Below are 19172 nucleotides of genomic sequence, written 5' to 3' on the forward strand. Positions count from 1 at the left end.
TGCTAGAAAATTCTGCGTCCCCTTCATGGAAATTTTCTTCCCCCATGACAAATTCCTCCATGGAAAGTCTCCCCCACATAACCCCCTCTTCTCAACCCCTCCCCCAACCAAAAGTCCCCTTGAAAACTTCTGTACACTTCCCAATAACCATTACTATATGTAAACACTGGTCAAAATTTGTAACATGCAGCTCCTCCCACAGGGACTGTGGAGGAGTAAGTCGTCCCCAAAGACATAGTTATAAAGTTTTTCGAGTATATTGATTAAAATGGCTATCCTTGAATTTCTCTCCGACGACTTTGGGAAAAAATGAGCGTGGGAAGAGGCCTAGGAGCCCTTCAATTTTTTGGTCGCTTAAAAAGGGCACCAGAACTTTTCATTTCCGTTAGAATGAGCCCTCTCGCAAAATTCTAGGACCACTGGGTCGATACGATCACCCCTGAAAAAAAAAACACGCATCCGTGATCTGTCTTCTGGCATAAAATGCAGAATTCCACATTTTTGCAGATAGGAGCTTGAAACATGTACTGTAGGGTTCTCTGATACGCTGAATCTGATGGTGTGATTATCGTTTGGATTCTATGACTTATAGGGGGTGTTTTCCCCTATTTTCTAAAACAAGGCAAAATTTCTCAGGCTTGTAACTGTTGAAGCTCGTTACCACGAACTGTTTGATAATCAAATCTCCATAGTAAAAGGAAATAGATATTCAAAGAAAATCAATCGATAGATAATCCAGATAATCGCAGGTAGATAATCAAAGATAATCAAAGAGATCATCCAGATAATCAGAGGAAAAATTTAAGGGAATATTTTTCTTACCAAGAAGAAAATTATTGTGACTGTATGGCGCAATATTACTATCTAAAACCACAGACTATTATGAAACCTAATAGATAATCTATGGTAAAACTACTTGGTTAGGAACTTTATCCATTCACCTCTCGCAAAGTAAAACTAAAAAAAAGCTACTAGGTTGTATTGTGTTGTATCAGATTAACGACGCTTCTTGACTACTAAGGTCCCTTCGTCGGCCCTGCAGTGCATTGCTGCAGCATGATTCGATCTCTGGGTCCCGTATTACCAGGCTAAGGTCAAATCCACTGCGCCACCACAGGACAGCTACTAGGTTAAAACATTTTGTGGCAAATTTCAAATAGTCCTGCCACTTCGCGGACTCCCTCTCTCTCTATTTATGGAATTTTGGCTATTTCCCTGTAGCAGCGTTAATAAGAAATTAGCAGTGAAAATTTCCGTATCTGCTAAAATGTAATCCAAACCCCTTTTTAGAAATCCTGGATCCCCCAATCAGTCAATTCATAAGCCATACCTGTAAGATGAGACAGTAGCGAACCACTTTGCCGGCTCACCCCCTTTCTTTCTGCATTCTCAACCATAAATAATACAGGTTCGCACCGTTTTTCAAAGTCGATCAAACAGTTCGTGGTAACGAACTGTAGTAAGGAGCGACCCGGCTCAATAGTAACCAAAACTCTAAAAAATTGAACTTTGATATCAATAGCTACATCAAAAGAATCGCATTTTAATGCTGATTTTAAATATATAAGTTTCATCAAGTTTAGTCTTACCCATCAAAAGTTACGAGCCTGAGAAAATTTGCCTTATTTAGGAAAATAGGGGGAAACACCCCCTAAAAGTGGTAGGATCTTAACGAAAATGACACCATGAGATTCAGCGTATCAGAGAACCCTACTGTAGAAGTTTCAAGCTCCTACCTACAAAAATGTGGAATTTTGTATTTTTTGCCAGAAGACAAATCACGGGTGCGTGTTTATTTGTTTTTTTTTTTTTTGTTTTTTTTTCTTTTCCCCAGGGGTCATCGTATCGACCAAGTGGTCCTAGAATGTCGCAAGAGGGCTCATTCTAACGGAAATGAAAAGTTCTAGTGCCCTTTTTAAGTGACCAAAAAAATTGGAGGGCATCTAGGCCCCCTCCCACGCTCATTTTTTTCCCAAAGTCAACGGATCAAAATTTTGAGATAGCCATTTTGTTCAGCATAGTCGAAAACCATAATAACTATGTCTTTGGGGATGACTTACTCCCCCACAATCCCTGGGGGAGGGGCTGCAAGTTACAAACTTTGACCAATGTTTACATATAGTAATGGTTATTGGGAAGTGTACAGACGTTTTTAGGGGGATTTTATTTTGTTTGGGGGTGGGGCTGGAGGGGCTATGTTGGAGGATCTTTCCTTGGAGGAATCTGTCATGGGGGAAGAAAAATTTAATGACAAGGGCGCAGGATTCTCTAGCATTACTATAAGAAAACAATGAAAAACAAACATGAAAACGTTTTTTCAAATGAAAGGAAGAAGTAGCATTGAAACTTAAAACGAACAGAGATTATTACGCATATGAGGGGTTCTAAAAATACTTTAGCATAAAGAGCGAGGTATTTAGGAGGAGATAAATACCTTGCTCTTTATGCTAAAGTATTTTTAGTAATTTCAACTATTTATTCTACGGCCTTTCTGATTCAGGGGTCATTCTTAAAGAATTGGGACAAAACTTAACATTTAGTGTAAAGAGCGAGGTATTAACGAGGGTACAAACCCCCTCGTATACATAATAAAAATATAAGGTTATGAAAGTTTGTTATGTAAGTTAATTCTTAAGTTACGTATATTTTTTACTGATAAAAACGTTCATTAAAAATTAAAAGTTCTAGTTGCCTTTTTAAGTAACCGAAAAATTGGAGGGCAACTAGGCCTCCTTCTCCACCCCTTATTTCTCAAAATCGTCTGATCAAAACTAAGAGAAAGCCATTTAGCCAAAAAAGAATTAATATACAAATTTCATTTTAATACTTTATGTGCGGAGAGCCAAAACCAAACATGCATTAATTCAAAAACGTTCAGAAATTAAATAAAAAAAAACTAATTTTTTTAGCTGAAAGTAAGGAGCGACATTAAAACTTAAAACGAACAGAAATTACTCCGTATATGAAATGAGTTGTCCCCTCCACAATCCCTCGCTCTTTACGCTAAAGTTTGACTCTTTGCCACAATTCTACTTTTTAAAACAATTAAAAGCTTTAGCGTAAAGAGCGAGGGATTGTGGAGGGGACAACTCATTTCATATACGGAGTAATTTCTGTTCGTTTTAAGTTTTAATGTCGCTCCTTACTTTCAGCTAAAAAAATTAGTTTTTTTTTTATTTAATCAAGCAACAGGAAGATACACAATGAATCGCAAATTAAAGGAAATGGGAGGAGCTTTGATATGCGCAGAGATTCTGGGTGACAGTTATTTTTTAAGATGATCTTACTGTCATAGACTGTCTAGATATCTGTCTAGATTACTGTCTAGATATCTTTACTGTGTCAAAGCTTAGGTAAATTTGATACAGAAAAAAAAATGGTCACGTACTGCAGTGTTTGGTCATAAAATTGCTCGTAAGTTCACATGATATTTTTATGATGGTAAGATAGCTAATCTTAATGATTATGTTATTGTAAATCGAAGACTCTCTGGATCAATACAAAATACTAGGGTATATAGGAGCGCTGTTATTGATGTCAAAAATAAAGATCCCCATCTAGCTGTGTAGGGTTACGATGTTGCTGGACTCCAGGATGGGAATTTACGATACACTTTTCAGGAACATGTGAACACCAGACCGGAAAGTTCAAAATTAGAAAATGTGGAAGTCTGATGAAATAATTTTAGGAAAATAATTTGTGAAGTTGCTGATGGTGTCTTAAAAAGAAAGTTAGGAACGCAGCTAGAAACATTATTAAAAATGCTTCTGTTTAACAGAGAGGATGAAAGGCTTGTATAAAATAATTATTTGGGTGATGGATCATAAAAAAATAAGAGGAATTTAAAGAAAGTGAAGCAAAAATTAAAATATGAAGTAGAGACCAATTAAATTGCCAAGTGGAGTAGAGACGGATAAAGTTGCCAAGATCTAGAATATGCAGCCAGACGTCACAATAATGAAATATTGTAGTGGCATGTTGATAAATTGAGAGGGAATAGTCAATCCGGACTTGTCCCAGTTAAATATAAAAATGGGGCTGCAATTAATCATTAGGAAAGAGATAAAGAGAGATGGTAGAACATTTTGAGATTGTGCTAAACCATGATAGAGTTGCAGGAATAGATCTAGAAAAGAAGGGAAAGCTTGGGGCACTTTGGATCTGAAGGAAGAATTATTTGTGTAGAAGAATTAGTCCCATTTACTAAATGGTAAGAAAAGTAGTGTACTAGACGGCTTAAAACATAAAAAGGCCCCAGGTGCTGTTACTCTAGTAAATTAGTTTTTATGGCACTTGGTATTTACCAAGTCACATATAGCGATCGCAATTTCCGTCTGTCGGTCTGTCGGTTCGACCATCTGGGGGGACGACGACGAGGGAACGAGATAGTTGGGAATGATCTGCCGATAAAACAAATGATTGTTGTTCTTAAGTATCGGCTTGCTGGTCTAGTTGTATGATTCTCGCTTAGGAAGATCTAAATCTAGATGCGTGATCAATATCGCTGAAAATTGGCTGGCGTATTAGGGACCGGACTAGATTAAATTAGAAACAGTCGCTTCCCCGATTCAACCCTCTGGGGGGGGGGGGAGACGGTTAATTCGGAAAAATATAAAAAATGAGGTATTTTTAACTTACGAACGGGTGATCGGATCTTAATGAAATTTGATATTTAGAAGGCCCTCGTGTCTCAAAGCTTTTACTTTAAATCCCGACCGGATCCGGTGATACTGAGGGGAGTTGGAGGGGGAAAGCGGAAATCTTGGAAAACGCTTAGAGTGAAGAGGTCGGGATGAAACTTGGTGGGAAGAATAAGCACAAGTCTTAGATACGTGTTTGACATACCCGGAACGGATCCGCTCTCTTTGGGGGAGTTTGGGGGGGGTCCAGTGCTTTGGTGAGTTCGGTGCTTCTCGACGTGCTAGGACGATGAAAATTGGCAGGCGTGTCAGGGACCTGCACAAATTCACTTGATAACAGTCATTTCCTCGATTCGACCATCTGGGGAGGGGGTTGGAGGGAGAGGAAATCGTGAAAATTGAGGTATCGTAATGAAACTTAATATACAGAAAGATATCATGTCTCAGATGCTCCATTTTTCATTCAGATCGGATCTGGGGACATTGGGAGTGGATGGGGGAAACGGAAATCTTGGAAACCGGAGATTTTGGAAACTAGAAATCTTGGAAAACGCTTAGTGTGGAGAGATCAGGATGAAACTTGATGGGAAGAATGAGCACAAGCTCTAGATACGTAATTGACATAACCGGACAAGATCCGATCTCTTTGGGGGTGTTGGGGTATTTTTACTGCTTTGGTGAGTTCGAGAATAAGCCCAAGTTCTAGATGCATGATGGACATAACCGGACCGGTTCCGATCTTTCGTCACAAGTGCCATACGTAAGCTCTTAGATCTTGTTTGAATATAGTGGTTATGAGATAAGAAATAAAGTTACTAAAGATTATGAATGTGATTTTTGAAAAAGGGTAAGTACCTCGCGACTTAAGAAAACTCTAATTAAACCCCTGTATAAGAAAGGTGATAAGAATGAGTAGGGTAATTATAGAGGCATTAGGCGGTTTCTATCGGTAGAGAATTAGTTATTATGTAGATACTTTGTAGAATTAGAGATGCTGTTGACAAGGTTTTAAGAGAAGAACAGTGTGTTTTAGGAAGGGCAGAGTATGCGTAGACCGAATCTTTTGATTAATAATTGACAAGCGCGTGAGTTTTCCAGCATTTTTAATCCTCAGTTTTATGTATTATGAGCAAACGTTTGATTTAGCGTATAGAAGCCCTCTAGCGAAGGTATTATCCTTGTTGCAATACAATGGGATTTTTGCTGTTTCTTGTTTCCTAGGTTTTTCTGTAGCTGTTGAGAGTCATTTATCGTCTTTGTGATTTTGCAATCAGCAAGAATTACTAAGGAAACGAATCATTTTGAACTAAATCTTAGACTTGTTGCTCGAAAAATCGGATTTAGTTCCGTCTCTATTATGTCTTTTTCTGGGGCAGGGATGTTAAGACTATACTATTTATATTTTAGCGTTTATATTAGATATCATTTAATACATTTTGTATCTATGTATGTAGTTATGTTGCATATTATGTGGATGTTTAATGTATGTTTCATGCATGTATCCCTCCTACTATATTCTTTTTTTTGAAAATAAAGTAAAAAAAAAAATTCAAGATGCAGAAACGGGACTACGGCCAGTAGGAGGAAAAGAAATAATAAAACGACGCGCATATTTCAGGTGTTTAAAAGATGGCATAAAAATGCATGATTATAACCATGAATGACGTCATACTAAAGCTTCAAAGAATATAATAATGTTATCCCTTTGTATTACCATTCTGTCGTCATTTGTCATGACGTCGTGTACCGTATAAAATTATGTATGAAGCCAAGTCACTTCAGCATAAAAAGTTAATAGCTAGCTAAAACACTTATAAACATAATGGAGACAAGATCAGAAAAAGACGACAATCGTCAAGACTTGAATGGCTTAGAAAGAAGCGGCAAGAGCCCAAAAAGTGAAACGAATTTTAATGCCCACCAGGTTGATGAACCCAATGAATCTATTTACCGCGAAAGGCGTCATAGGAGTCCCTGTAGGAAGTTTGGATATAGGCGAAATGTAAGAAGGACAAACAATTTCAGAAAGAATGAAGTATATAGGCAGAGATCTAGTATTCACAGTCTTAAGGGGGTTTATAATAGAAAAGTATGCACCCCACGGCATTCATATCGAGGGCAATGTAGAAGGGAACAGCTCGTGGATGCCTCAAAAGATTATGAACATAAAAATAAGTTAAGAAAGAAGAGGGCAAGAGACTACAACGAAAATAATAACAAAGAAAAAAGAATTCACCAGAACGATAATCAAGGTGAACCAAGAGTGAAGAAAAGGAGAATGGAATATTCTGAAGAATTTGATAATAAAAAATGTTTTGACAGATCAAATTATGATCATAGAAACTGCTCGGATTTGAAACCCAATGACGCTTATGCTACCATTTCTGATGAGCTTGCGGAGGATCAGAAGGATAAAGGAAATAAATATTACAAGCAGAAGGATTATAGAAGGGCTCTTGGCTGTTACGCCAAAGCCGTTGAGCTGTGTCCGTGTGCTCCCTATTATGGCAATCGTGCTGCTTGCTATATCATGCTGGGAATGTATTCACAGGCACTGCAAGATGCCAGAGAAAGTATCAAATGTGAGCCATCTTATGCCAAAGGCCATTTCAGAATGGGAAAATGTTCCTTGGCGATGGGCGATGTAGCCACTGCAAAAAGTGCTTTTGACAAAGCAAAAGAACTAGAACCTACAAATACTACTATTGACACTGAGCTGAGAACCATTGATACCCTCAATAAAATAGACGAAGATCTTAGTAGAGCTGTTGAAATTCAAGACTATTTAAAGGCTTTGTACTGCTCTGAAAGAGCCTTGGATATTGCTGTGTTTTGCCAAAGATACAAAGTAAAGAAAGCCGAGTCCTTGACGCACCTTGGCCGATATCAGGAAGCTGAGGAAATCGTTAATGACATACTAAGGTCAGATAGCACAGATGTTGACTCATTGCTAGTCCGTGGAATGTGTTTATATTATCAGGATAATATTGATTTAGCGTTTTCTCATTTCCAACAAGTACTTCGATTAGCACCTGATTATGGCAAAGCCAAAGAAACTTACAAGAAAGCAAAGCAATTGATGACGAAGAAAGAGGAAGGAAATGTAGCATTTAAACAAGGCAAATTAAAAGAAGCTCTCACCATCTATACAGAAACGCTTGCCATCGATCCAGTTAATAAGCTGACCAACTCTAAAGTATATTACAATAGAGCTCTTGTCAATTCTAAGCTTGGAAATCACTCTCTAGCAGTTGACGACTGTTCTGCGGCTCTGAACTTGAATGATGGTTACATAAAAGCATTGCTGTTGAGAGGAAAATCCTACAGAAGTCTTGGAAAATACGAAGAATGTGTCAGAGATTATGAAGCTTGTATGAAGCTAGAAAGAAATGCAAATAGAGAAACCCGAAGACTATTACAAGAGGCGAAAATAGAAATGAAAAGGTCCAAACAAAAAGATTACTATAAGATTCTTGGAGTTGAAAAGAATGCCAACGACGATGAAATCAAGAAGGCCTACAGGAAACGGGCGCTTCTTCATCATCCTGACCGACATTCGTCAGCGACAGAAGAAGAGCGAAAGGAACATGAAAAGAATTTCAAAGATCTTGGAGAAGCGTACACTGTTCTCTCTGATCCTAAGAATAAAGCCCAGTATGACAGAGGTCAAGACCTAGATGATGAAGGATGGGTCGAAGTCGATCCACAAATGTTCAGTACTTTCTTTGGAAGTGGTCCAAGTCCATTTAGTGAATTTCATTTCGAGGTGGTGAATTAAAACTTCTGGTGAGTGGATTTAACTTCCAGTTTAAATTTTCTTTAGTGTATATTGACTAATTACAAAAGACTATCCGAAAAGAAGTTTGAACGTTGTTTCATATTTAATGAAATAATTGATAGTTCCTTAAGCATTTTAATAAATTGTTCACCGGATGGTGGCTTCTACTCCAAAGACGGTAGTGGATCTGTGGTAGTAGTCCTTCACTGATTGATGGTTACATGCTACAGAACCGAAAATAAAATAGTTCTCAAGCAAAACTTGAAGGACTCTTACTAGGTCTGGAGTACATGCTGGTAGGAGTCAAACATAGATCTCAAGCATCAGTGCAGTGATCATTTGCTGCGACTCAGTGGGCTGCTTGTTCAACATGGAAAGCATAAAAGCTTCCAAGAAAGAGCCACGTCTGAGGTTCCTTCTAAAAAAATTTGAAGGTGAAATACGAAGTTGAAGAGTTACGGTTACTACAAAGCAAAAAAGAAAAAAGGCAGCTACTACGATATTCTGCTTAAACAATCTCTTTTTTTTCTTTTTATGGTCTAGATTCCATTCTTTGCTATAACCTTTGTTATAATGCTGCTGCAACCATGAATCTGGGAAACAACTTTTTCAATAGTTATTTCTCTTGTATCATCAGTTATATAATTATTTTTTAATTCTTCAGTTACTATGGTCTATAGTTCGTTCTTTAATATAAAACTGGAAAAAGCTGGAGAAAGTTCAGTTGGAAAAATAAAAGACCTTCTGGTACCCCGCTAGCCCCATCACTTCAGAAATGGGATTAAAATGAAGCTTTTCGTAAAAAAATTAATTTTATACTAAATGTTAAATTTTTTTAATTACAAAAGTGACTCCATATGTAACAATCTCCCTTAAAATTAAGCACTAAAAATTTCTATATGATCTTCTGATAGCCCGTTAGCCCTGGTGAAAAAAGAAAGAAAAAAAAGAACACAATTCAGTGCTACCCATGCAAAAAAGTGATTTTCCTTGTTGTCTAAGGTGGGGGGCTGTAATTTACCTGTAAAGTTTTTCAACCATTCATTTCGATATGGCGCCATTTTTGAGAGGTTTCAAGCTATTTTTCGAAATCACCTTACATTTCTCTTTTATTTTTAACTTTTAATTTTAAGATTAAAACCAAAATAGTAGTTGCCAAACCTGAATCACTGTCAGACGAGAATTTTTTCTCCTTAAGCTGTTTTTTTTTTCAAAGAGCGTTTTTTAACTTTTGGTTACCATGGGCTGTGACTTGCCTTTTACTAGATTACAGCAACAGCTGAAACCACGATATGTGTATATGAATAAATTACAAAAACTATCCGAATAGAAGTTTTTCAAAGAAAAGTAAAGAGTCATATTAAACTTAAGACTAGGAAAAATAAATTCATAAAATAATTCAAACTCGAAACGACCCGAAGTTACTATTGAAGAATTAATGAAACCCAAAATGAACAGAAATTAGAATAATCCATCATAGAAGCCATACAGATAACAGGTCCTAACATAGATAAATAAATAATTCTATAAACGAGCAAACATTAAATTGAATGTTTAAGCCCAACTTAAAACGAATCCAAATTTCTACAAACAGGAGTTTGGCTATTGCTTTTTTCACCCTTCTCCAACCGTAAAAGTCTCAAGCCAGTGTTTTTTGTAAGTAACAAAAAATAATATCAAAACGGGATAAAATGGAATTATTGACAAAAACTTCATTTTCATATACTTGGTGATATAAAATACGCATCTTTTGACAAGATAACACAAAACGCATTTACTAAAAAGGTTTCTCCCGTGGAGTATGACCTTACACTTGAGTCATTCCACTGCCTGATAGTCAGTGTTCGTTACGATTCCTACTAAGAAAAGCTTAAGGACTTTTCCTGCGTGTGATATAATCTATTTGTCTAGTATCGACCTTTAATGTGAGCGAGTGGAACGGGGGGGAGGGAGATAAATATCGTAAATGGGTATTTTTGCTAGCTAAGAGGATGGCGAAGTATAACCCTATAGTCGTAAAATACATAATTTAAGATATTATATGGAAAACAGTCCTAAATTCTCCCGATAGATCTTTATTACTTAATAAGTTACATAAGTACATAAGATTGAAAGCTGTGTGGACCTCATATGGCTTGGTGCTGTGATGAGTTGTAGAAGTTATAACAGTAGTAGTTGAAATTTTTCTGACCACCGGGATATATAGATCATCCCATATATTGTTCGGCCTATAGGCTACAACTTAGGCTTCCCTAGCTTCAGAGATGCTAGATAGCCGGTGCTGTGTATCAAAGTAATAATACAGACTGCTGAAATTTGTATAGTTGTAAAGGTAGACTGCATCTAAGTTTGTCCATGTATGATTGTATATTCATTCGCTAAATCTTGTTATTGTGCTGTTTTGTATTGTGTCTATAGCCAAGAGTAAACAGAAAGGGTGTGTGAAAGCACATGATGGCTGGCCCCCAACCCCCCATTGCACTTCCTGGCTGAAGGGCCAAGAAACGGAAATCAGCACCGCCGGTACGGACTGTAAAGTCTAATGCCGTATCCTTTACCCTTTTTATTTATAGCCAAGAGTTCTGTGAGAAAACCCAAGCTCTCACGGGTCACTACTGGACCAATAACTGACTCTGCAATCCGTGAATATGACCGCAGGATTGCCGAATATGACTTCCCAGAGGCTTCAAAGGACGTTTGTCTTGAGCAAAGGGTGTGTGCTTTCAGTGAAAGATTGTACTCCAAGTTCCTTGAGATATCAAACAGTTCGTGGTAACGAACTGTAGCAAGGAGCGACCCGGCTCAATAGTACACGAAACTCTAAAAAACGGTATTTTGATGCTAAAAGATACATCAAAAGAATCGGATTTTCATGCTGATTTTAAATATATAAGTTTCATCAAATTTAGTCTTTGTCATCAAAAGTTACGAGCCTGAGAAAATTTGCGTTATTTTGGAAAATAGGGGGAACACCCCCTAAAAGTCATAGAATCTTAACGAAAATCAAGCTCCTATCTACAAAAATGTGGAATTTCGTATTTTTTGCCAGAAGACAGATCACGGGTGCGTGTTTATTTTTATTTTTTTTTTTCGAGTGGTTATCGTATCGACCAAGTGGTCCTAGAGTGTCGCAAAAGGGCTCATTCTAACGGAAATGAAAAGTTCAAGTGCCTTTTTTAAGTGACCAAAAAATTGCAGGGCACCTAGGCCCCCTCCCACGCTCATTTTTTCCCAAAGTCAACGAATCAAAATTTTGAGATAGCCATTTTGTTCCGCATAGTCAACAACCATAATAACTATGTCTTTGGGGATGACTTACCCCCCACAGTCCATGGGGGAGAGGCTGCAAGTTACAAACTTTGACCAGTCTTTACATACAGTAATGGTTATTGGGAAGCGTACAGACGTTTTCAGGGGGATTTTTTTTTGGTTTGGGGGTGGGGTTGAGGGAAAGGGGACTATGTGGGAGGATCTTTCCTTGGAGGAATATGTCATGGGGGAAGAGAAATTCAATGAAAAGGGTGCAGGATTTTCTAGCATTACTATAAAAAAAAAACAATGAAAAAATAAACATGAAAGTTTTTTTAATTGAAAGTAAGGAGTAGCATTAAAATTTAAAACGAACAGAGATTATTACGCATATGAGGGGTTCTAAAAGTGCTTTAGCATAAAGAGCTAGGTATTTAGGAGAAGATAAATACCTCGCTCTTTATGCTAAAGTATTTTTAGTAATTTAAACTATTTATTCTACGGCCTTTCTTATTCAGGGGTTATTCTTAAAGAATTGGGACAAAATTTAAGATTTAGTGTAAAGAGCGAGGTATTAACGAGAGGACAACCCCCCTCATATACATGAAACGAGTAAAACAGTTCAAAATAGGGATGAAACCTTTTTATTGACGGTGAACAGATATAAAATTTAACTGGATATTTCGAACACATATACAATGTTCATCATCAGCAGTAAAACCTTACTAAGTAAAATCATCAGCACTTTTACTGCTGATGATGAACACTGTATATGTGTTCGAAATATCCAGTTAAATTTTATATCTGTTCACTGTCAATAAAAAGGTTTCATCCCTATTTTGAACTGTTTTACTTTCGTCATGGAAAGGCAGTGTTGTCTTCGAAGTTATCTATATCCCTCATATACATAATAAAAATATAAGAATATAAAAGTTTGTTACGTAAGTTAATTCTTAAGTTACGTATAATTTTTACTAATAAAAACGTTCGTTAAAAATTAAAAGTTCTAGTTGCCTTTTTAAGTAACCGAAAAGTTGGAGCGCAACTAGGCCTCCTTCCCCACCCCTTATTTCTCAAAATCGTCTGATCAAAACTAAGAGAAAGCCATTTAGCCAAAAAAGAGTTAATATACAAATTTCATTTTAATAATTTATGTGCAGAGAGCCAAAATCAAACATGCATTAATTCAAAAACGTTCAGAAATTAAATAAAAAAACTATTTTTTTAACTGAGAGCAAGGAGCGACATTAAAACTTAAAACGAACAGAAATTACTCTGTAAATGAAATGGGTTGTCCCCTCCGCAGTCCCTCGCTCTTTACGCTAAAATTTGACTCTTTGCCACAATTGTACTTTTTAAAACAATTGAAAACTTTAGTGTAAAGACCGAGGGATTGCGGAGGGGACAACTCATTCCATATACGGAATAATTTCTGCTCGTTTTAAGTTTTAATGTCGCTCCTTACTTTCAGTTAAAAAAAACTAGTTTTTTTTATTTAATTTCCAACAAAGACTGTGGTCAAAAGTGAATACGGCAAGCCATGATTACGCCCACTATTAAGGCCCTGATCCGTGAATGCAGCCACCTTTACTCGAGCGGCAAGGTAAATCAAAGAGCGACCAAAAGAAACCTAATAGTTAAAATGATCAGAAATGACCCCCTGCTCAACACTGAACCTGCAAAGTGGCATAGCTCGGTCAAAGTGATGAGTGGAAATGTTTCGAAACCAGTGCCAAAATATTTGATGATAATGGGCGAATACTGAAGTCTAGTGACGTTGATGCATTTCTCACCTCCATTTGTACCACTTTTTCAGCGGTTATCCCCCAGGAGAAAGCCTCGCTTCTCGATGATTGCCCCAACGAAGGCACAATAGCGCTCAGTGAATTTGAAGTGTATAGTGAAATCAGGAAAGTAAAGACAAACGTCTCTCCCTTCCCAGGTGAAATCCCTGCAAAGCTCATACGTGGATTTGAATTGTTCCTAGCCCTACCACTCTCGGTTCTTATAAACAAGTGTTTTGCATCTGGGACCTTCCCTAGATCATGGAAAAAGGGCCACATCCGTGTAATTCCAAAGAGAACCCTCCTAAGTCGTATGGTGATTTAAGACCAATCTCCCTAACGCCATGCCTAGCAAAAGTGACAGATTTTTTCATCTTGCGGTGGCTACTAGAGTAATTAAGACAGACTATCGACAAATACCAATATGGCGGACTCCCAAAATGTGGGACGACTATATGCCTAGTCAGAATGTACGATCAGATCCTGAAATGGCTTGAAAAGCAAAGCTGTTTTATTGACTTAATAGCCATCGACTTTCGCAAAGCTTTTGATCTCCTATTACACCTAGTAGCCTGCCAAAACCTAAAACGAATGGTTGCTAAACGCCAAACGCTACCCATTGTGCTCGATTTTCTATATGAAAGACAGCGAAAAATATTTGATTTACACGAAGAGGACTGTGACTCAGAGTGGAGTAAAATAACCTGCGGTGCCCCGCAAGGGACGAAACTTGCAGGAATTACATTTCTTGCCGTCATCAACTACTTGCTGGTACAAAGTTGTCGACGATTTGTCGCTCTTACTCCCCTATCCCCTTCATGGCAATGTCCCCACCAAACATTTCCCCGTAATCACTTTCGATCTACTAAGTTGACAGTGCTCTGATACGAAATTGACTATTAATTCTGTTAAGTCAAGAATACTTAGACTGAACCTGCTTAAGAGAGACTTCGTCCCCCCTGAAGTTCCTTTCCCTGTTGTGAGTGAGGTGATATATACTAGGTATCATTTTCTCACGTGATTGCACCTTTACTACCCATATTAATAGTGTGACCCGCAAAGCAAACGCATCTCTGCAAACCCTTTTAAAAATGCGTCGCTTCGGGTGCAACGCCCACAATCTTCTACTAGCATACCTGTGCTACGTACGTCCCATACTTGAATACGCCTGTCCCGACTGGGGCCTCAGTATTAAGAATCGCTTTTTTTGGTGCAAAGTTGTCGACGATTTGTCGCTCTTACTCCCCTATCCCCTTCATGGCAATGTCCCCACCAAACATTTCCCCGAAGTCACTTTCGATCTACTAAGTTGACAGTGCTCTTTCGATCTACTAAGTTGACAGTGCTCCCGTCTGGGGCCTCAGTATTAAGAATCGCTTTTTTAGTACAAAGTTGTCGACGATTTGTCGCTCTTACTCCCCTATCCCCTTCATGGCATTGTCCCCACCAAACATTTCCCCGAAATCACTTTCGATCTACTAAGTTGACAGTGCTCTGATACGAAATTGACTATTCATTCTGTTAAGTCAAGAATACTTAGACTGAACCTGCTTAAGAGAGACTTCGTCCCCCCTGAAGTTCCTTTCCCTGTTGTGAGTGAGGTGATATATACTAGGTATCATTTTCTCACGTAATTGTACCTTTACTACCCATATTAATAGTGTGACCCGCAAAGCAAACGCATCTCTGCAAACCCTTTTAAAAATGCGTCGCTTCGGGTGCAACGCCCACAATCTTCTACGAGCATACCTGTGCTACGTACGTCCCGTACTTGAATACGCCTGTCCCGTCTGGGGCCTCAGTATTAAGAATCGCTTTTTTAGTGCAGGAACTGGAGCCAGTCCAAAAACGGGGAACCAGGATCATCCTGAGCAATAGTGAAATTTCCTACCATGATGCCCTAGCAACCCTTGAACTCTAAAGTTTGGAACTCCGTTTGAGTGACCTTATCGTGATGTTTGTCAAAATGTTTCTGTCTAACACTGCTCACCGTGACATTTTACCCCCAGAAGTCCTGACAGTCAGCCGTAAAAGACAAGCTAAAACTTGTTCCTGTGTGTGCTCGGACAAACCGCTACCAGAACTCTTTCGTCCCTTTTTACGTCAATGTGTAATAGTGCATAATAACATGTTTTGTATTTCAACATCAAATTAGCCATTTGAGCTACGATTGTTGTTTAAATAAACCTCTCTCTCTCTCTCTCTCTCTCTCTCTCTCTCTCTCTCTCTCTCTCTCTCTCTCTCCTCTCTCTCTCTCTCTCTCTCTCTCTCTCTCTCTCTCTCTCTCTCTCTCTCTCTCTCTCTCTCTTTCTCTCTCTCTTTCTCTCTCTCTCTCTCTCTCTCTCTCTCTCTCTCTCTCTCTCTCTTTCTCTCTCTCTCTTTCTCTCTCTCTCTCTTTCTCTCTCTCTCTTTCTCCCTCTCTCCCTCTCCCTCCATCCCTCCACCTCTCTCTCTCTCTACTTTAGTTTTCTGTAAGTATTTTATACTGGTCAGATATACTATTGCTACTACTAGTAACAGCTCACTGTAGCACCAAGCCAAGTGAGGCTGACACAGCTGTGAATAGCCCTCATCCACCCAAGTCTATTCAAAGCTTCATTCTCTGCACTGTCACATGGATTTCAAACTTCACTTTAATCTTTTCTTATGACCTTTTTCCACGTCATTTAAGGAGAACCTGCATCTCATTATACGTCAGATGAATGGCCAAAAACCACAAAATTTAGCAATCTGTCGCACATCCTCCATAAAACTCCGTATATCCGTACATCGTCCGTAAAACTCTGTACATCATTACTAAATCAGAAAACTCCGTACATATTTACATCATCCGTAAAATTCCCTACATCTGTGAAATCCTACCAGCGTTTATACACTATAATCCTAGGAAATGAGATCGAACCATATATTTTGTACTAATTGTCGTTTGACATAGGGTCAGTCAAACGGGTTCCTAAAACTATCCTAAGACATTTCCCTTGCTAAAACTTTTAACAAATCTTTCTATATGAATGTTCAGATATATTGAATCAGATTTAAGCAAAGAAGGAAGAATTGAAAATCTAACTAACTCGCAGGAGCCTATCAACAGGGAAATGGTTAGCCAGTACTGCGTTTTTAATATAATAAAATGTTTATATTATTAAGTAACTAGCTGTTGGGGTGGCGCTTCGCGCCACCCCAACACCTAGTTGGTGGGGCGCTTCGCGCCCCCCAAGCTTTGAGTGTCCCGGTCGTCATTTATATTCCCTGTGTCCCGGTCGTCATTTGTGTCCCGGTCTGTAATTTCTATTCGAACAATCCCTGTGTCCCGGTCGTCATTTATATATCCCGCCTGCGCCCTCGGCGTTCCCGTTGTAGTTGTGTCCCTCTGTCCTGGTTGTCATTTATATTCCCTGTTTCCTGGTCGTGATTTGTGTCCGGGTGTCCCAGTCTGTAATTTCTCTTTGAGGTTCCTGGTCGTCATTTATATTCCCTGTGTCCCGGTCGTCATTTGTGTCCCAGTATGTAATTTCATCAGTTGACAAACATGACGTCAGTCGACACACAAACATGACGTCACTCGACACACACACACAGACAACTTATTTTTATATATATAGATAGATAACTATCATTTGACCTATTGCCCTGAGGAGACATACTCTTGCAATGTTAATACATTGTTGACACACCTCTATATAGAGAAGGGTGTCACCTCGTTCAGAAATTTCGAGAGTTTACGAGAGCTGTCGCTTTAATTTCTTAAATACTTCCTCGTGAATCTGGCTATTGTTTTTATTTATTTTATTTTATGTTTTTCCCCATCTTCCAAGAAAAGTCCCTACAAAAGCACCTGATTGTTGGGAATGTGTTTGATCTTGGTTGGCCGAGATGTTCGCTGTTAAGCTTGGCCCAGCAAACTAGATTTCATGCTAGCACCATCTAGAATTCAACAAATAGTTTATTGTTGTCAGTTATATATTTTCTCCTATAAAAATATTTATTTTAGTATAGAATTATATTTGACCCCTTTTTTAAATCCTTTATAAATAAAGAAGTGTCATATATCCAGTTATATTTGAATAATTTATTCAATTTCAATTGCTAATTCTTATTTTTATTCAATTATTTTAAATTACATTGTTTTCTAATAGCTTAGATGAGTTGTCTTTGACATGAGTTGTCTTCTTAGTTGTCTTTGACTAACAAGCTGGAACGTCATATTTCATTTTTCGCTCTTTCCAACATTACAATTTCTTTTAGGATATATGCTAGAAGTCGATCCAGAAAAGCGGCCTAATATATTCCAAGTGGCCTACGTTGCATTTAAGCTAGCTTCAAAGCCCTGCCCTGTAAATAACCTCTATGTAAGTAATCTTTTTGCCTTATGTCTTAAGTCTCTTAAGAGCTTTAAATCACTTCGCCTTAGCAGCCTTTTGACCTTGAAATACCAGGGTAAATAAAAATGGAATCTGATTGTCTGCATTGGTTAAGTGTTAATTTACACAATTATATTTATTGTAAAAAATAAGAAAAACCAGGAACTTATTTTTCAAACGACAAAGACATCCATATGTTGTTTTGGTTGTAGAGGGTGTCAAAGGAAAAAAACTTGGGTGAAAATTTTAGCAAGAACAAAGCTTAAAACATGCGGCACCACGCACCTTAAGGAAGTGTGGTTTGGCTTTGGAGATAAAATATGGCTTTGCGTTGTAGCTTGGTTTTGCCTTTGGAAATCAATAGATTCTTAATGTTAGAATTCTTTAGGACAAGACCTTTTTTTGCCTTTGGAAATCAATAGATTCTTAATGTTAGAATTCTTTAGGACAAGACAGTAGCTAGATGCATTGGAAGATAGAAAAGATAAGAAAATCAGTAATTCCACATAGGTTCCGTGGCCTGTACAGTAAGGAGTCAAAAACCCAAAATATTTAAAAACAAAGCATTTAAACATAAATAAACTATTTAAAACAGTTTCTTATAATAGCAGTTTTACTCATAAAAAAAACAAAACCATTGACATTCTTAGTCTCATGATTTTCTCAAAATGCGTCGGCCTACGATGTGCAGACATTATAATGTTGAGCATTACTGGATGCATATTTCAGTTTCTCATTCAATTGTAAAGAGTACCCCCCCCCCCCATCTCCCCATTTTTTAGATGTTCATAAAACCCTTCTATTTCATATTCTTTATAATTCTAAATAATAAAATGCCATCCATGTATCTTCCCCAAAGTTTTAGTTTAAAAAAATAAAATAAAAATATGAATCTAAAGTCAATGTTTCTACATAATCTCAAAGTGGACTTCTTTGCAAACAACGCCATCTAGTGCTTAGCGATATTATTTGGGTCAAAACGGTTGCATGCTTGCCTTTCAGGTATTTTACAATTCAGGGGAGGGGGCAGAAATTAAGCAAAATTTTGTCGTCAGTAGACCTACAGTCTTAAAGCCTACTAACATGCTAATTCTGTCAGGATTTTCCCAAGATAAGCTAAGCCAACGAAAAAAAAGATGTCATTAATAGAGAAATTTTCGTCACAAAAAAAAACGATATGGATTAGCCGTCAATTATAGTGGCATTTATAAATTTGACATAGTTCACAAACAATTTTAGATTAACTGTCACTTAAAGATAAAATTTCAGCTTCAATTCTCTAAAAATATCAGACCAATTGTATCAGTTGTTCTGTTTTCTTTGAAGTTTCCCGCATTTTTTAGTGAAGGTTTAATTGGGG

The 19172-nt window shown here is 37.8% G+C and overlaps 2 protein-coding genes across 3 annotated transcripts in view; both read left to right on the forward strand.

Moving 5' to 3' along the window:
* The window catches only part of LOC136036429 (serine/threonine-protein kinase sel-5-like), a 164929-nt gene that overhangs the window by 89550 nt on the left and 56207 nt on the right, over nucleotides 1-19172 (forward strand). For both annotated transcript variants that reach the window (XM_065718661.1, XM_065718662.1), the window contains exon 8: nucleotides 17697-17800. In XM_065718661.1, the coding sequence (XP_065574733.1) occupies nucleotides 17697-17800 (104 nt within the window). The remainder of the gene's footprint in view (nucleotides 1-17696; nucleotides 17801-19172) is intronic.
* Nucleotides 3389-9967, forward strand: LOC136036427 (dnaJ homolog subfamily C member 7-like). Its single transcript, XM_065718656.1, has one exon. It carries the CDS (start codon nucleotides 6463-6465, stop codon nucleotides 8416-8418), a length of 1956 nt encoding a protein of 651 aa, XP_065574728.1. The 5' UTR covers nucleotides 3389-6462; the 3' UTR covers nucleotides 8419-9967.

Source organism: Artemia franciscana, chromosome 15 (assembly GCF_032884065.1).
Source record: "Artemia franciscana chromosome 15, ASM3288406v1, whole genome shotgun sequence".
Lineage (NCBI taxonomy): Eukaryota > Metazoa > Arthropoda > Branchiopoda > Anostraca > Artemiidae > Artemia > Artemia franciscana.

What these genes read in the sequence shown, in the direction of transcription:
- LOC136036427 (XM_065718656.1), top strand. Translation starts at nt 6,463, where the DNA reads ATGGAGACAAGATCAGAAAAAGACGACAATCGTCAAGACTTGAATGGC.